We start from the raw sequence: 14,775 nt of genomic DNA on the forward strand, positions 1-14,775 counted from the left end.
TCCAGCTTAATTTGCTATTTTTCCCTGACTTTCCTTATTCTAGCTACACTTTCTTTCTTTCAGTTCTTACAGGGGAACATCTAACACATTTCACCTCAGGGACTTGCACATACTCTCCTTCAATCTCAAGAAATTGTGTGTATATTATAAAACTCAACCCCAAATCTACCTACTTAATCTTCACTTCCTTTAGTTTTTTTCCCCTCATCCTTTTAGTTTCAGCCTGAGTGTCTTTATTGAAACAGACTTTCTTTAACCCCTAAATTCTAAATTAGATCCTTCTCTGATAATCTTTCACAGTACTGTTTTCTTCCTTCATAGCACTTATTTTTATTGATGTGCATATTTATTTAATGTTTGTTTCCTCACTAAATCATTTATTCAGTTATTTATTTTCCCATCACACTATCTTCAGTGCCCAATACATGATGTCATTCAGTAAATATTTATAAATAAGTAGATGAATAAATGACTGTGATATACACACCTTATATAATCTTTCTTACATGTTTATATGACTCTTTAATGTTAGAGTGCTAGAGCAGATTTATTAGCAGGAATATTTACCAGTTGAGAGTATAGTGGAAAGTTTGTAATCTTGACCAGCAAAAAACAAAAAGAAACTTTAAGAAATGCAAGTATACAGAATATAGGTATTGTAACTCTTTAGAAAGAAGGTTTGGGGTAAAGAAAATGTTGAAAAGATATCGTAAGGTGCGTTTGTGCTCAGTCACTTCACTTGTGTCCCAACTCTTTGCGACGCTACGGACTGGAGCCTGCCAGGCTCCTCTGTCTGGGATTTTCCAGGCAAGAGTACTGGAGTGGGTTACCATGCCCTTCTCTAGGGGATCTTCCTGACTCAGGAATAGAACCTTTGGCTCTTGCATTGCAGGCAGATTCTTTACCACTGAGCCACCAGGGAAGCCCATAGTAAGGTAGATATATAGAGAGAGTTTTATAGTTATAGAGAGAGAGTCAAAAAATACAGAAAATAACCAAAGAAGAAATAAAAAGCAAGAGAAGAAAGAGTAATACATTAATTAAGAGTTAACCCAGAAGAAAAAAAATAAGAGCACAATTTTGTAGGCATTTTAGGACAAGATAAATACAATATATCTTCTTCTAAACTACTAAATTTTGGTAACAGAAGGTAGAGGCAAAAGTTGCTACACTGAGCAACAAAGTTTATGGGAGGAAGCTGATGGAAATAATAAATGGGTTTTGGTGGAAATGTATCTGTTTCCTAAAATATTATATCCAAGAAGTGATCCGCATGTATAATGGTCAGTAAACATTGGTAGAATGTCCACTGCTTAACTAACTTCTGTGTTTGTTACCTACCTTCTTTTCGCGTAGCCGATGCTTAGCGAATCTGCGGCCCCTCTTAGATTCTGGGACCATGGGCACCAAGGGACACACCGAAGTCATTGTACCTCATTTAACCGAATCCTACAATAGTCATGTAAGCGAACCAGTTTTTCTAAGTAAATGTCTCTTTATGTCTCATCACTTTTCTATCTCATAATTTCTCTTTATCAGTCAGCACATTTGGTTAAGCATCCCTAATCTGTTCTGATTTTGATCTGCCAATGATGTTTGTGCATATATGCATAGACATTTTAAAAAATGTAGTTAAACTTACTTTCTTGATGTTATTTTATTTGCTAAGTCATGTCTGACTCTATTACTTACCCCATGGACTGTAGCCCACCAGGCTCCTCTCTCCATCTGATTTCCCAGGCAAGAATACTGGAGTGAGTTGCCATTTCCTACTGCAGGTGATCTTCCTGGCCCAGGGATTGAACCTGTGTCTCCTGCATTGGGAGGCGGGTTCTTGACCACTGAGCCACCTGGAAGCCCTAAATGTATTTTTTTTAATAATCAGAATTTTGTTTCTGGTCTTTCTGGAATATTATTCTTATGAGTTTACTGTTTCTTATTGCTGCTTGATTAGTTTCTAACAACCTTAGTGACCCACCCAAAATCTTACTGAAGACTCAGTTTCTCCATATGAGGAACCAAGTCATTATGCTGTATATTTTATATAAATGATATAGATGTAACTTTTTTTTTAACCTCTACAAATGATATTGAGATACTACTAAATTTAAAAATCACTAGTCTAGGAAATAATTGTGGGCTTTAAAAAGAATTTTAAAAAGGTCAGCCCTATTTGTAAAATTGAAAGAATATTATTTTATAAGCATCAACATTCCCTTTATTTAATGGATACAATATGGTTTATTAAAATTTTTAAATTTTAATAAAATTTGTTTTCCCCTCTCATAAAATCAGAAGTTTATATGGTAAAGACATGAATAGAGACAAAGTTGATAAGTTTGATTTGAAGTAAATTAGATGGAGAAAATCATGATATGCCAGGGTCATTCTGGAAGAATTTCAAAATAGGGGATGTTGCAAATTTCTGAAAGTCCTGATTCTCTCATACTACCACATCTTTCCCAAACCTTCTCCTGTATTTCGACTGTGACTTCATATTCAGGAAAACTAGAATTAAATGTTCCTTCTGACTTTCCTCTTGACTTATAAAATATTTCTTGATATTTTATAGATCAACAAAGTAAAATACCAATCTCTAAGTAAGGACTTCCCTGGTGGTCCAGTGGTTAACAGCCCATCTGCCAGGGCAGGGAACATGGGTTTGATCTCTGGTCTGGGAAGATTCCACATGCCATGGGGCATTAGAGCCTGTGTGCCACAACTACTGAGCCCGTTCTCTAGAGCCCACGAGCCACAGCTACTGAACCTGTACTCTGCTACTACTGAAGCCCGTGTGCCCTAGAGCCTGTGCTATGCAACAAGAGAAGCCTCCTCAGTGAGAAGCCTGCACAGAGCAACTAGAGAGGGGCCCCCTCCTGCTACAAGTAGAAAAAGCCTGCATGCTGGATCCAGCACAGCCATGAAATAAAAAATTAAAGAAAAAATAATCAGCACAAATCTTTACAATTAAAAAAAAATTCTCTAAGTAAAAAGAGACAAAGTGAGTTGTTTTAGATTGGGTAAGCCAATAAGACTAAACATACAAAAGTACCCTGTAATAAATGTGGATTTCTTCATTTTCACAAGACACAACAAAGACATCTGTCATTTATTTAATACATGCTTTCTGTAAGAGACCATACCAAGCATCAAGAGTACATGATTCCTGTTTGCAAATATTATTTCTCCTTGGAGAAAGAAACTCATGGTATGCTGAGCACTGTATTAGGAATTCTCTAATTACTTTTCAAAATAAATAATGTTATAAATTTTTAAATGTCACCTCAATGCTTTGAGAAAAATAATTATATATGGTAGTCTGTTATGGTACTACATGATACCAGAGGAGTTTATTGTTACCTTGCCATATAAACAAGTCTGTTGAGTGTCAGAAGAATCAGCATTTCCCTTTAATGCCTAGGAAAAAGATTTTTTTAAAGTTGGATTTATTTCATTTTTGAATTTTATTTCTTAATGGTCTTAAAACACTGAAGTAAATTTAATCCATTAAAAATTGTCATTGCTGCTAACTGTTGTCATATTTTATAAATTAGCGGGATCCCCCAGAAGAAGAAATACCATTTTGTACCCTAAAATCCTTCCCAGCTGCTATTGAACACACTATACAATGGGCAAGAGATAAGGTAATAAAGATACTGTATAAGAAATTTTTCTCTGAAATAGAAAAGATGGTATTTCTAACTTTTAAACAGACTCCTATTTATAATATTTTTTTCCTCTTTTCTGTTATAGTTTGAAAGTTCCTTTTCCTACAAGCCTTCATTGTTTAACAAATTTTGGCAAACGTATCCATCTGCAGAAGAAGTCTTACAGGTAAAAATCAATGCACTTTATTTTGAAGTATAGTTAATTTACAGTATAGTGTTAATTTCTGCAGTATAGTAAGATGCTTCAATTTTATATATATACAAATAAACACACACACATTCCTTTTCATATTCTTTTCCATTATGGTTTATCACAGGGTATTGAATGTAGTTCCCTGTTTTGTACAGTAGGACCTTGTTGTTTATCCATTCTGTATATAATAGTTTGTATCTGCTAACCCCAACATTTTGTCATTTTAATCTTACTTTCTCTTTTTTTTTATAATCTTACTTTCAAGTTGCCTATAAATAATTTATTTTACATTCTTAAACAGAGACTATGCATTATTATTTACATAGTAAGGAAGTATTTGAGGAATCCTGAAGTTAGCAGGTCACAAATAACCCTTCTTTTTTTAGTTTGGTCAAACTATATGGAATTGCCAATATTTTACCATGTTTGACTCACAGAACAGGAGTTCATATGGTTCAGCCTAACAGGGTGTGATGATAATGATGAGACAGCTACAAATAATAAAACAAGATTGTTAAGCTCTTTGGAAAAAACTGAGGTAAGTTCTAGTGAAAATTTCAGAAATAGGCTGAGGTTTCAGATTTTATTAGTCTCATGGTGAGGATAGCTTCAAAGCTGCTTTCTTCTTTCCTTCAATTCTGCACTAAAAAGACCAACTTTTTAGTGTAAAATATTATTCATAGCCCTTCTTATAATAAGTACATTTATAGTATTAACTTACAGCTAACAAGACATGAGGATGACTTGTGAGATAAGAAACAATTAGAGAGTTAAAATTTTACATGCAGTCTTTTCCCATTCCCCATCCAAAAAAGAAAAGAAAGAGGGAAAGGAGAAAGACAGAGACAGGGAGCTTGATATGAAAATAATGAATTAAGGCACATGAACTAGCACTTCAAAAGTTGGCTAACAATTCCTGGGAAATGCATGTGTATATTTGTGTGATTAATTGGGCATGTGTTTGTTTTGTTTTTTCCTCATTCTAGAAGATACAAACTGGACACAGTTTAGAAGGCTGTTTTCAAGTGATTAAGTTACTTAGCAGAAGACCTAGAAATTGGTCCCAGTGTGTAGAATTAGCAAGATTAAAGTTTGAAAAATATTTTAACCATAAGGTATGTATATACTGTAAAACATTTAGAAAAAGTCTAAACTTGGCTCATTTAATTGCTATGACATTCATTTAATTGACCTGAAACGTCTACTCTTTGTTTTGGGAACCTTTTCAAAAATGAATAAGGTTTTCTTTTTTCCCCAATTATTTTTATTAGTTGCAGTCTAATTCCTTTACAATATTGTAGTGGTTCTTGCCATACATTGACATGAGTCAGCCATGAATTTACATGTGTTCCCCATCCTGAACCCCCCTCCCACCTCCCAGAAATGAATAGGTTAACTGAGAACAAATGATGGACACAACCGATTTCTTGCTGAATGTCACTGATTCAAGTGTGAGAGTGTTAGTCACTAAGTCGTTCCAGCTCTTTGTAATTCCATGGACTGTAGCTACCAGATTCCTCTGTCCATGGAATTCTCCAGGCAGGAATGCTGGAGTGGGTACCATTCCCTTCTCCAGGAGACCTTCCCAGCCCAAGGATCAAACCCTGGTCTCCTGCATTGCAGGCAGATTCTTTACCATCTGAGTCACTAGGTAGAATGTGTTTAAACTCTCCTCGTTAGCTTGTCAGTTGTGCATTTAAGTAATTCTTGGCTTTTTGTGTACAAAATGGGTTTTAAAATACAGATTTCCTTCTAGAGAAGGAATAAATTTAATCAGTCTTAAAAGAAGTTTTTTGTTCACATTAAAACAAGAGACCAAGAGAATAAAGATTACATCAGAAATTTTGCCTTCTCCATCTAAATCTAATAATCACATTTTATCTGTTTCCTCATTGCAAAATGGGGGTAATAAATTGGTACCTGACTCATAGTGTAGTGGTGAGGATTAAGTGAGTTAATACATGCAAAGTATTTAGCATAGAACCTGGCCCATAAGTAAATGCCCATAAATATTTAGTGAAATGTTAGATGTTATTCTTTCTCCAGTTACATACAGTTCCTGAAATGTGTCCATCATTGTCTTTTATCTCTCCCTCTTTTTAGGCTCTTACCTATTGAAATGTAAAATAAGTTCATCTGTTTTAAAACTTTTTAAATTATACTTAACCCTGCTTTCACTTCCTTTTTTTGCTCTGCTTATTGGAAAAGTGGTCTATACTCACTTGCCATACCTCTATCCAATATGTGTCTTCTTTCCCCACATCCATTGAAATTATTCTTACCATGACTCAGTGACCTCATGTTTCAAAATCTAAAGAACTCTTTTTTTTTTCATCCTTATTGTCTGTGGGTTTTTTTAAGTTTTTTTATTATGGAAAAATTCAGCCACAGAAATAATAGAGAGAGTAGCTTGTAATGAATCTCCCATGTACTCCTCATATATTTGTCACCCAGGTTTAACAATTACCATCTCATAGAACCCCAGGTGGCTCAGTGGTAGAGAATCTGCCTACCAATGCAAGAGACTCAGGAGATGTGAGTTCTATCCCTGGGTTGGGAAGATCCCCTGGAGGGAGAAATGGCAACCCACTCTAGTATTCTTGCCTGGAAAATCCCATGAACAGAGGAGCTTGGCAGGCTACAGTCCATGGGGTCGTAAAGAGTCAGACATGACTGGGCATGCATGCACAGAATCACAGAACTCATAGAAATCCTGTTTCATGTATATCCCACCTAGTATACCCTCCCCCTGGATGGTTTTGAAGCAAATCTCAAACATCATATCATTTCAAAATAAAAAATGCAGTGTATTTTTACTGGATTTTTTTGTTTGTTTGTTTAAGAATTAGCTCTTCAAAAGGAGCAGTTTGCTGTTTAGTTGCTCAGTCATGTCTGACTCCTATGGACTGTAGCCCAGCAGGCTCCTCTGTCCATGGGATTCTCCAGGCGAGAATACTGGAGTGGATTCGCATTTCCTTCTCCAAAAGAGACAGAATGAGATCTAAAGTATGCCACCATCTATGTAAAAGGGATAAAATAATCTTTATTCATGTTTGCCATAGATGTAAAAAAAATATATGTAAATGATGATAAAAAAATAGCTAGAGGTTATTCCAAGTGACGGTCGGGGTCAGTGACAGGAGAATGGACAGATAATGTACAGGGTGATGGGGAGACATTCTCTGTATATCTTTTTATGTTTTTTGTTTGTCTTTTTTTTACTTCAGTTAATAATGAGTAGTGATTGTTTTTAATTCAGTTTTTTTCTTTAGGCTCTTCAGCTGCTTCACTGTTTCCCTCTGGACACACAATTAAAAGATGGCAGTAAGTATTGAGAAGAAAGTTTAATGCAGTTTATTATTGACTGCTGAAATTGAAAATAATGTATTCTTTTATTTTGTTAGGTTTGTTTTGGCAGTCACCAAAGAGACCCCCCTCTCCATTAAAATTTGATCTAAACGAACCTTTGTAAGTATATATATCCAGTTTTATACACATCCTTCATTGTAAACCTCTTAACCGTTTAGGTTTACATTGCAGGGTAAAAACTTCAAACATTTTAGTGTTAAAATATTGCATCCATCTTAATCTAAGAATTAACATAGCATTTTGACCAAGAAAGCCAGCCACAGTTCTTCTCTCCCCACATAGATGAATCTGTTTATTTACATGGTAAATAACCTCATTAGTTTTATCTATTCTAAAGTGCAACCAAAGTGTCATCTCTTTGACTTTATTCATAAAAAATGTAAAATGAAAACAAATGTTCTCCTATTTAATGAACTCAGTATATAAGAAACTTTGGTTATATGGGGGAGAATGATTACTACTAAATAACTCCCTAAATATTCTCAGATTAATTTTCAAAGGAGTTGATCTTTGAGTAAATACCTGTATATCCTACCTGTATTATAAACACACACATTCACTTATGTGCACGTTTTAATCGAGCACTTAGCTTAATTAAGCACTTTCAACAAGGAACTCTGTGCTTTGTTTTTATCCTCTGGTGCTTATTCTAGTCACCTTACCCTGACTGCTGCTTCTGTAAAACTTGCCTTTTTTGTTTTTAAACACACTCATTTGCTTAGTTTGATCTTATTATACACCTTTTAAAGCCAAATTTGCAATATTTTCTTATGAATTAAAATGAATTTTCTTTCAATACTTTAATTTTCTACTTCTGGCTACTTCTCTCCCCAGAGTAGTCTTGATCACTACCTGAATAATAGTGCTTATGAAAAGAAACATCTGATGTTTTCTTTTTTATAGTTTTGGCAATGCCTTGGTCTAGACCAGAATTTCATTGCTTAATTAAAAAAAAAAACATAATCCTGAACATTACTTATCTTCAACATTTTAAAGGTTATAGTTTCTGATGAATTAAACATCTTTGAAATTGTACACTCACACTTTATTTTTTTAATTTCAAAAGGCACTTCAGTTTTCTTCTAAATGCTGCAAAATTATATGCTGCAATCTATTGCATTCCATTTACAGAAGAGGTAAGATATTCTTCAAACCCTAATAAGTGATAGAAATAATTAGAATTAGAAGACCTAGCATCATCAGAACATGTTTTATAAGAATCATTCTTTAATATAAACTTTTAATTTTGTTGTCGTGTTGCCCTTTCTAATATAGCAGAAGCTAAACACCTCATTGCAGCATTATTAAGTGGAAGAAAGTTTAATTTTTCTTTTTGAATTTAAGTAGTGAAACAAATATTTGTGAAAGAATTCTTAACTATTTTTAAAATGTTCATGACCGACAAACTTTAACTATTATAATTACTTTGAAAACCCAAAGTGACCTTATCATAACAAATTTTAAATATTCCTTAGTGGTTCTTTTTATTAACATTTGTTTGGCTTATTTTGTGAAATTAACCTATGTGCATCTCAGGAGATCTGAAAATGCTCTCCCATATCTCCCATAACATTTCTTAACTTTTATCATTTATACATTTTTTCTTAGACATTGACTAATATATAAAGGATCTAATGCAGTTTTATTTGAAAGGGAGGCCTGCATTAGTGAATCTTAATCCTCAAATGCGTAATAGAGCTAAATAAATTGTTATGCTTTTAGGTATTAGGCTGAATGGGAGAACATCAGCCAGTTTCATAACTAGCACTGGCTCTTTTGAATCTACATAAAAATGTAGATTAATCCCTTTTGGGGTTAAAACACAGTAAAATATACCATAAATGTCTGGTAAAGATAATTGTATCCAGTTAGTTATTCTTCTTGTGAAAAAAGTGAATTTGTGATGAGTTGTAGGTGACCTCAAAAGCACTATGTCTCAGTTTTTCCTAAGCAGATTCTTAATAATGAAAACATATATAGCTTTAAATTCATCTAAGTTTATCTTGAACCATGTAAATATTTTCCAGCTTCTGAGGATATGAATTCCATTTATTTATTTATTCATTTATTATTGAGTCAGTGTATATTGAGTAAAACTTTCTGCAGGGAACTTTTTAAAACATTGAAGAGATAGTTCCTGATCTCAGGGCACTCTGTGTGATACTCAAAAGCAGTCCTAAAACTAACTTTTTAAGAATTTGTGGAAAGACTAAGATTTCAGTCAACTAATACGTTGACTATTAAGTACCTTTTTACATGCACCACCCCACCTCCCAGCCTTTATGGATGATATGTCTATAGAAATAAAAGTAAATGTCACAAACAAACAGATGTGGTCTAAACGGTTATAAATTACTCAAATATTTTAGCATGTTAAAGTACCATTTTTGGTTGTTTTAGCTTTAGAATTCAGAATTTTAAGAATATGCTGATAAAAATTACTGTTTTAAAATCAGGACTTATCAGCAGATACCCTGTTGAATATTCTTTCTGAAGTAAAGATTCAGGAATTCAAACCGTCCGACAAGGTATGTGTACAAGTTCATTCATTCAGCAAATAATCATTGAACTACTTCTTGTGTCAAGTTTCATTCTAAACCTGGAAAAGCCCATAATGAACAAAATTCTTGTTCTTGTAGGAGTTATATTCTAAGGGACCAAAGACAGACTATTTTTTTTTTTAAGTGCCAATAATTATGTAATATTGCATTATGGGCAGAAGAGCTAGTAAGAAAAGGCAAAGCAGGGAAACAAAGGTGATGGAGCTGGTGTCATTTTATGTGAGCTAAAAGAAGACAGCTTCTCTGATATGGTTATGTCTGAACAGAAGCCTGAAGGAAATGAGGAGTGAGCCATGCTAGTATCTGGTGGAAAAGCAGTGCAAACAGCAGAGCAAGAAAAGGAGAGAAAGGCCTTGAAAGACGTTGAAGGCTGGAATTTTTCTCGAGGAGACTATGCAAGAGAAGAGTGGTAGACAGTGAGATTGGAGAGATAGTGAGGGTTATGATGTTTTATTATGCAATAAGCCAATTGAACATTTAAAACACAGAGTACAATCTGACATATTTAAAAGGAGGACCTTGGCAGTTTTGTTAAGAAGGATTATATGGGACATGAGAGAGAAAGCAAAATAAGCTATTAGGATATTATAGGCAAGAGATGACAGTGATTTGAATGAAGTAAGGGAAGTTTTAAGAGGTTGAATTCTGTGTATATTTTGCTGTAGCCCTGACAGGATTTATAAGGAATTGCTTTGAGTATGAGAGGGGGGAAAAAGGATTGTTGTTTTCTTAGTTGAAGAAAATAAACAAGATTAATAGCTCTGAGTGATGGGGAAAAGATAGAGGATGCTTGAGCAGAGCAAAAAAAGAAAGATATGAATAGTTGCCATGGGCTAAGTGAGAAATTAAAAAATGTATAATTTTGAGACAATGCTTAGGATCCACTTAATGTTAAATCCAATAATGTATTCCACCAAATGAGTCTGGAGAAAAGGCAGTTTAGCTGCTTGGATGCTCTTGTAGAATAGCTGGGAATAGGATTTTAACAAGGGTTGGAATTTTGCCGGGCAAATATGTTGGAAGGAGAGAGAGACAGGGAGTATTAATAAAGGTGGAACATGAAATTTACGCAGGGTAAATAGGAAAGTTTCAAATACTAAATATTTTTTTCAGTTCATCATATCCCTTTTTGTATGCACTCTAAAAATAAATAAACCACAAAACCCTTAACAGTAACAATAAACAGTAAACCCTTAACAATAAACAGAACCCTTGTGTTCCCCCTTATCCTTTAACTATACTGGAAAGTGTGGAGTGATGATGCCTCCATGCAAAATTCAAGTAGGAAATGGTTTTGCAGTCTTCCACTCTGCATTTTTATTTTAGAGAAAAGGAAACTTGTAGGTAGTTCATTTTGTACAAGTAAATGGACTTTCTGAATGAAATATTAGTGACTTGTGTCACAAAGGTACAGAAAGGATAAACAAAATTCCTTTATAAAAATTCCTAGCCCATGTTTCTAATGGACAAAACTGCTAGACAGTCGCCAAGGAAATATGCATCAATAACTTTGCAGGTCTTTACTGCTCTCTTCAGTGTTTTCTAGCTTGAATTGCTTCTTTCTGTATTGAAGTTTAGGGGTAATATATCATCCTGAGCAATTAAGTCACAATTTTAACAGGACTTATTAGCTTAAACCTCCTTGAAGCAGCTTCCCCAAAGCTTCAGGGTCTGGCACTCCTAGTTAACAGATGCTACAGCCAAAAATATCAACTGCACATTCTAGCAAATAAAAATTACTGCTTCCTTGACTCCTTAATATTTCTCAAATACTTATAATATTTAATATGGAAAATGTGGGATGTGTCTTTTTAAAAAAGAAGTAGTATTTTAATAATGATGTAACTAGTTTCTTGGTTTGAGAATATCAAATTACCAATATCTGCTAGATCATCGAAAAAGCAAGAGAGTTCCAGAAAAACATCTACTTTTGTTTTATTGACTACACCAAAGCCTTTGACTGTGTGGATCACAACAAACTGTGGAAAAATCTTAGAGAGATGGGAATACCAGACCACCTGACCTGCCTCCTGAGGAATCTGTATGCAGGTCAAGAAGCAACAGTTAGAACTAGACATGGAACAACAGACTGGTTCCAAATCAGGAAAGGGGTACATCAAGGCTGTATATTGTCACCCTGCTTATTTAACTTATATGCAGAGTACATCATGGAAAATACTGGGCTGGAAAAGCACAAGCTGGAATCAAGATTGCCGGGAGAAATATCATAACCTCAGACATGCAGATGACACCACCCTTATGGCAGAAAGTGAAGAACTAAAGAGCCACTTGATGAAAGAAAAGAGTGAAAAAAGTTGGCTTAAAGCTCAATATTCAGAAATCTGAGATCATGGCACCAGGTCCCATCACTTCATGGCAAGTAGATGGGGAAACAATGGAAACAGTGACAGACTTTATTTTGGGGGGCTCCAAAATCACTGCAGATGGTGACTACAGCCATGAAATTAAAAGACACTTGCTTCTTGGAAGAAAAGTTATGGCCAACCTAGACAGCATATTAAAAAGCAGAGACATTACTTTGCCAACAGAGGTCCGTCTAATCAAGCTATGGTTTTTCCAGTACTCATGTATGAATGTGAGAGTTGGACTGTAAAGAAAGCTGAGGGCCGAAGACTTGAAGCTTTTGAACTTTGGTGTTGGAGAAGACTATTGAGAGCCGTTTGGACTGCAGGGAGATCCAACCAGTCAATCCTAAAGGAAATCAGTCCCAAATATTCATTGGAAGGACTGATGCTGAGGCTGAAACTCCAGTACTTCGGCCACCTGATGTGGAGAACTGACTCATTAGAAAAGACCCTAATGCTGGGAAAGATTGAAGGCAGGAGGAGAAGGGGATGACAGAGGATGAGATGGTTGGGTGGCATCATGAACTTGATGGACATGGGTTTAAGTAGGCTCTGGGAGCTGGTGATGGATAGGGAGGCCTGGTGTGCTGCAGTCTATGGGATCATAAAGAGTCGGACATGACTGAGCGACTGAACTGAACTGATCTGATCTAAACTTCTCTGACCTTGTTTTTAATAAGTAATTTCTTAAAGATAGATTACTTTTATGTGCTGTCCTAAGCATGCAGCTAGAAGGAACTCATATTCTTTGGGATAGAACTTCTTGTCAGCATTCAATAAATATTTTTTGTGCCCATATTATATGGTTTGTGGATTTCTTCAATTTCTTTGAGACACAAAAGAACTTTGCACTCGTTAGAGATACATAATTTGGTTTGAAGTTGATTTTTCAGAATTGCAAGCTATTGATTAATATTAACTTTATTCTAGTGTGGAATTTTAAAAGAAATTTGTATGAACTCAGATCTTATAAAGTACTCAGTAAGTATCTAACTTAGGCAGGTTTATTTTAGATATATTGAGATTCTCTCAGATAAAAACTCCTGTTCTCATACAGTTTATGTGTCAGTGTGAGGCAGTAGATAATAAATATGTAAATAATATAATATTATTTACCAATATAAGGTATAAAATACTTTGGACCATAGTGGTTAATAATCTAATTAAACTAGATAGAATGTTTCTTCTTTATGACTTCTTTGATAAAAGCAGATATGTTAATTAAGCTTCTGTGTAAGAGGTGATATCATTAATGAATACATATACATGTATTCCAAGGTTGTTCAAACAGATGAAACTGCGAGGAAACCAGACCATGTTCCTGTGAGCAGTGAAGATGAGAGGAATGCTGTTTTCCAACTAGAAAAGGCTATTTCATCTAATGAAGCTACCACAAGTAAGGGGAAATTGTTATAAAAATATTTTGAGCTAAAAATATTTTATTTTCACTAAACTCTACACTCAGAAGGTTGTGAAATTAAACAGTAACAGTAATAATAATGATATTACTTGATTTCATGATCATATGAAAGTCACTATTCATCTTGAACTAGAACTGAATTCGCCAGTTTTCTCCACCATTTCCTTACCCTTCAAGGCTGATATGTAAGTCTGCTTTGTTTTTGTTGTTCTGATTCTTTTAATCCTTGAGATTCTGTTACGTCCTTGCTTTATAACTTAGCGCTAGCAGAATGAATGAAAAATGGAGTCCTTGTGGAGACTAACCCTGCGTGTGCGCGTGCATGCTTAGTTGCTCAGTCATGTCCAGCTCTTTGCATCTCCATGGACTGCAGCCCGCCATGCTCTTCTGTCCATGGGGATTCTCCAGGCAAGAATACTGGAGTGGGTTGCCATGCCCTCCTGCAGGGGATGTCCTAACCCAGGTATCGGACCCAGCTCTCCTGCATTGCAGGCAGATGCTTTACCAGCTGAGATACCAGAGAAGCCGGACTAAACCTGAGACCCAGTTAAATCACTTTAGGATAAAAAAATTATAGACCAATTTCTTCTTGGCCTCCATAATTATACACAGGTAGTATAAATCTGACCTTTATGCACCCTTACTAAATGATCTTAAATATAGGAAACTGAACTTTTAATTACTGAAAAACAGATCTGTACTAGCTTATGTTTTGAGACCTCCTCAGCATCCTTTAACTACATACATCAGCAGTTTCCAAACTTTGGGGATTTTACATAAAGACCAGTAAAATTCAAGAAAAAAGCCTAGATTAGCCAACTATTTAGGGCATCCCTGGTGGGCTCAGACAGTAAAAGAATCTCCCTGCAATGCGGGAGACCCAGGTTCAATCCCTGTGTTGGGAAGTTACCCTGGAGAAGAGAATGGCAACCCACTCCAGTGTTCTTGCCTGAAGAATCCCATGGACAGAGTCTGCGAGCTACAGTTCATGGGGTCGCAAAGAGTCGGACACAACTGTGTGATTTATAGCCAACTATTTATTTTGCAAGTAAACAGTTGATATCCTAAGTTAATAGAATTCTAGAAAAAACTTACTACCATTTCTTACTTTTTCATTTCATCACAGATCAAGCTACACCTGTCTGCAGAATGATTTGGGGAACCACAAATTAATCTAAAAAACTTCCTCCAAAATACT

At 35.2% G+C, this 14,775-nt stretch overlaps 1 protein-coding gene across 1 annotated transcript in view; it reads left to right on the top strand.

Annotated features, from left to right (window-relative positions):
* Window positions 1-14,775, top strand: part of UBA6 (ubiquitin like modifier activating enzyme 6) — an 82,091-nt gene that overhangs the window by 59,361 nt on the left and 7,955 nt on the right. Inside the window, exons 20-28 of the mRNA XM_061145861.1 lie at window positions 1,357-1,462; window positions 3,555-3,644; window positions 3,754-3,834; window positions 4,848-4,976; window positions 7,134-7,185; window positions 7,266-7,329; window positions 8,297-8,366; window positions 9,687-9,758; window positions 13,436-13,553. Coding sequence (XP_061001844.1) covers window positions 1,357-1,462; window positions 3,555-3,644; window positions 3,754-3,834; window positions 4,848-4,976; window positions 7,134-7,185; window positions 7,266-7,329; window positions 8,297-8,366; window positions 9,687-9,758; window positions 13,436-13,553 — 782 coding nt within the window. The remainder of the gene's footprint in view (window positions 1-1,356; window positions 1,463-3,554; window positions 3,645-3,753; window positions 3,835-4,847; window positions 4,977-7,133; window positions 7,186-7,265; window positions 7,330-8,296; window positions 8,367-9,686; window positions 9,759-13,435; window positions 13,554-14,775) is intronic.

Source organism: Dama dama, chromosome 6 (assembly GCF_033118175.1).
Source record: "Dama dama isolate Ldn47 chromosome 6, ASM3311817v1, whole genome shotgun sequence".
Lineage (NCBI taxonomy): Eukaryota > Metazoa > Chordata > Mammalia > Artiodactyla > Cervidae > Dama > Dama dama.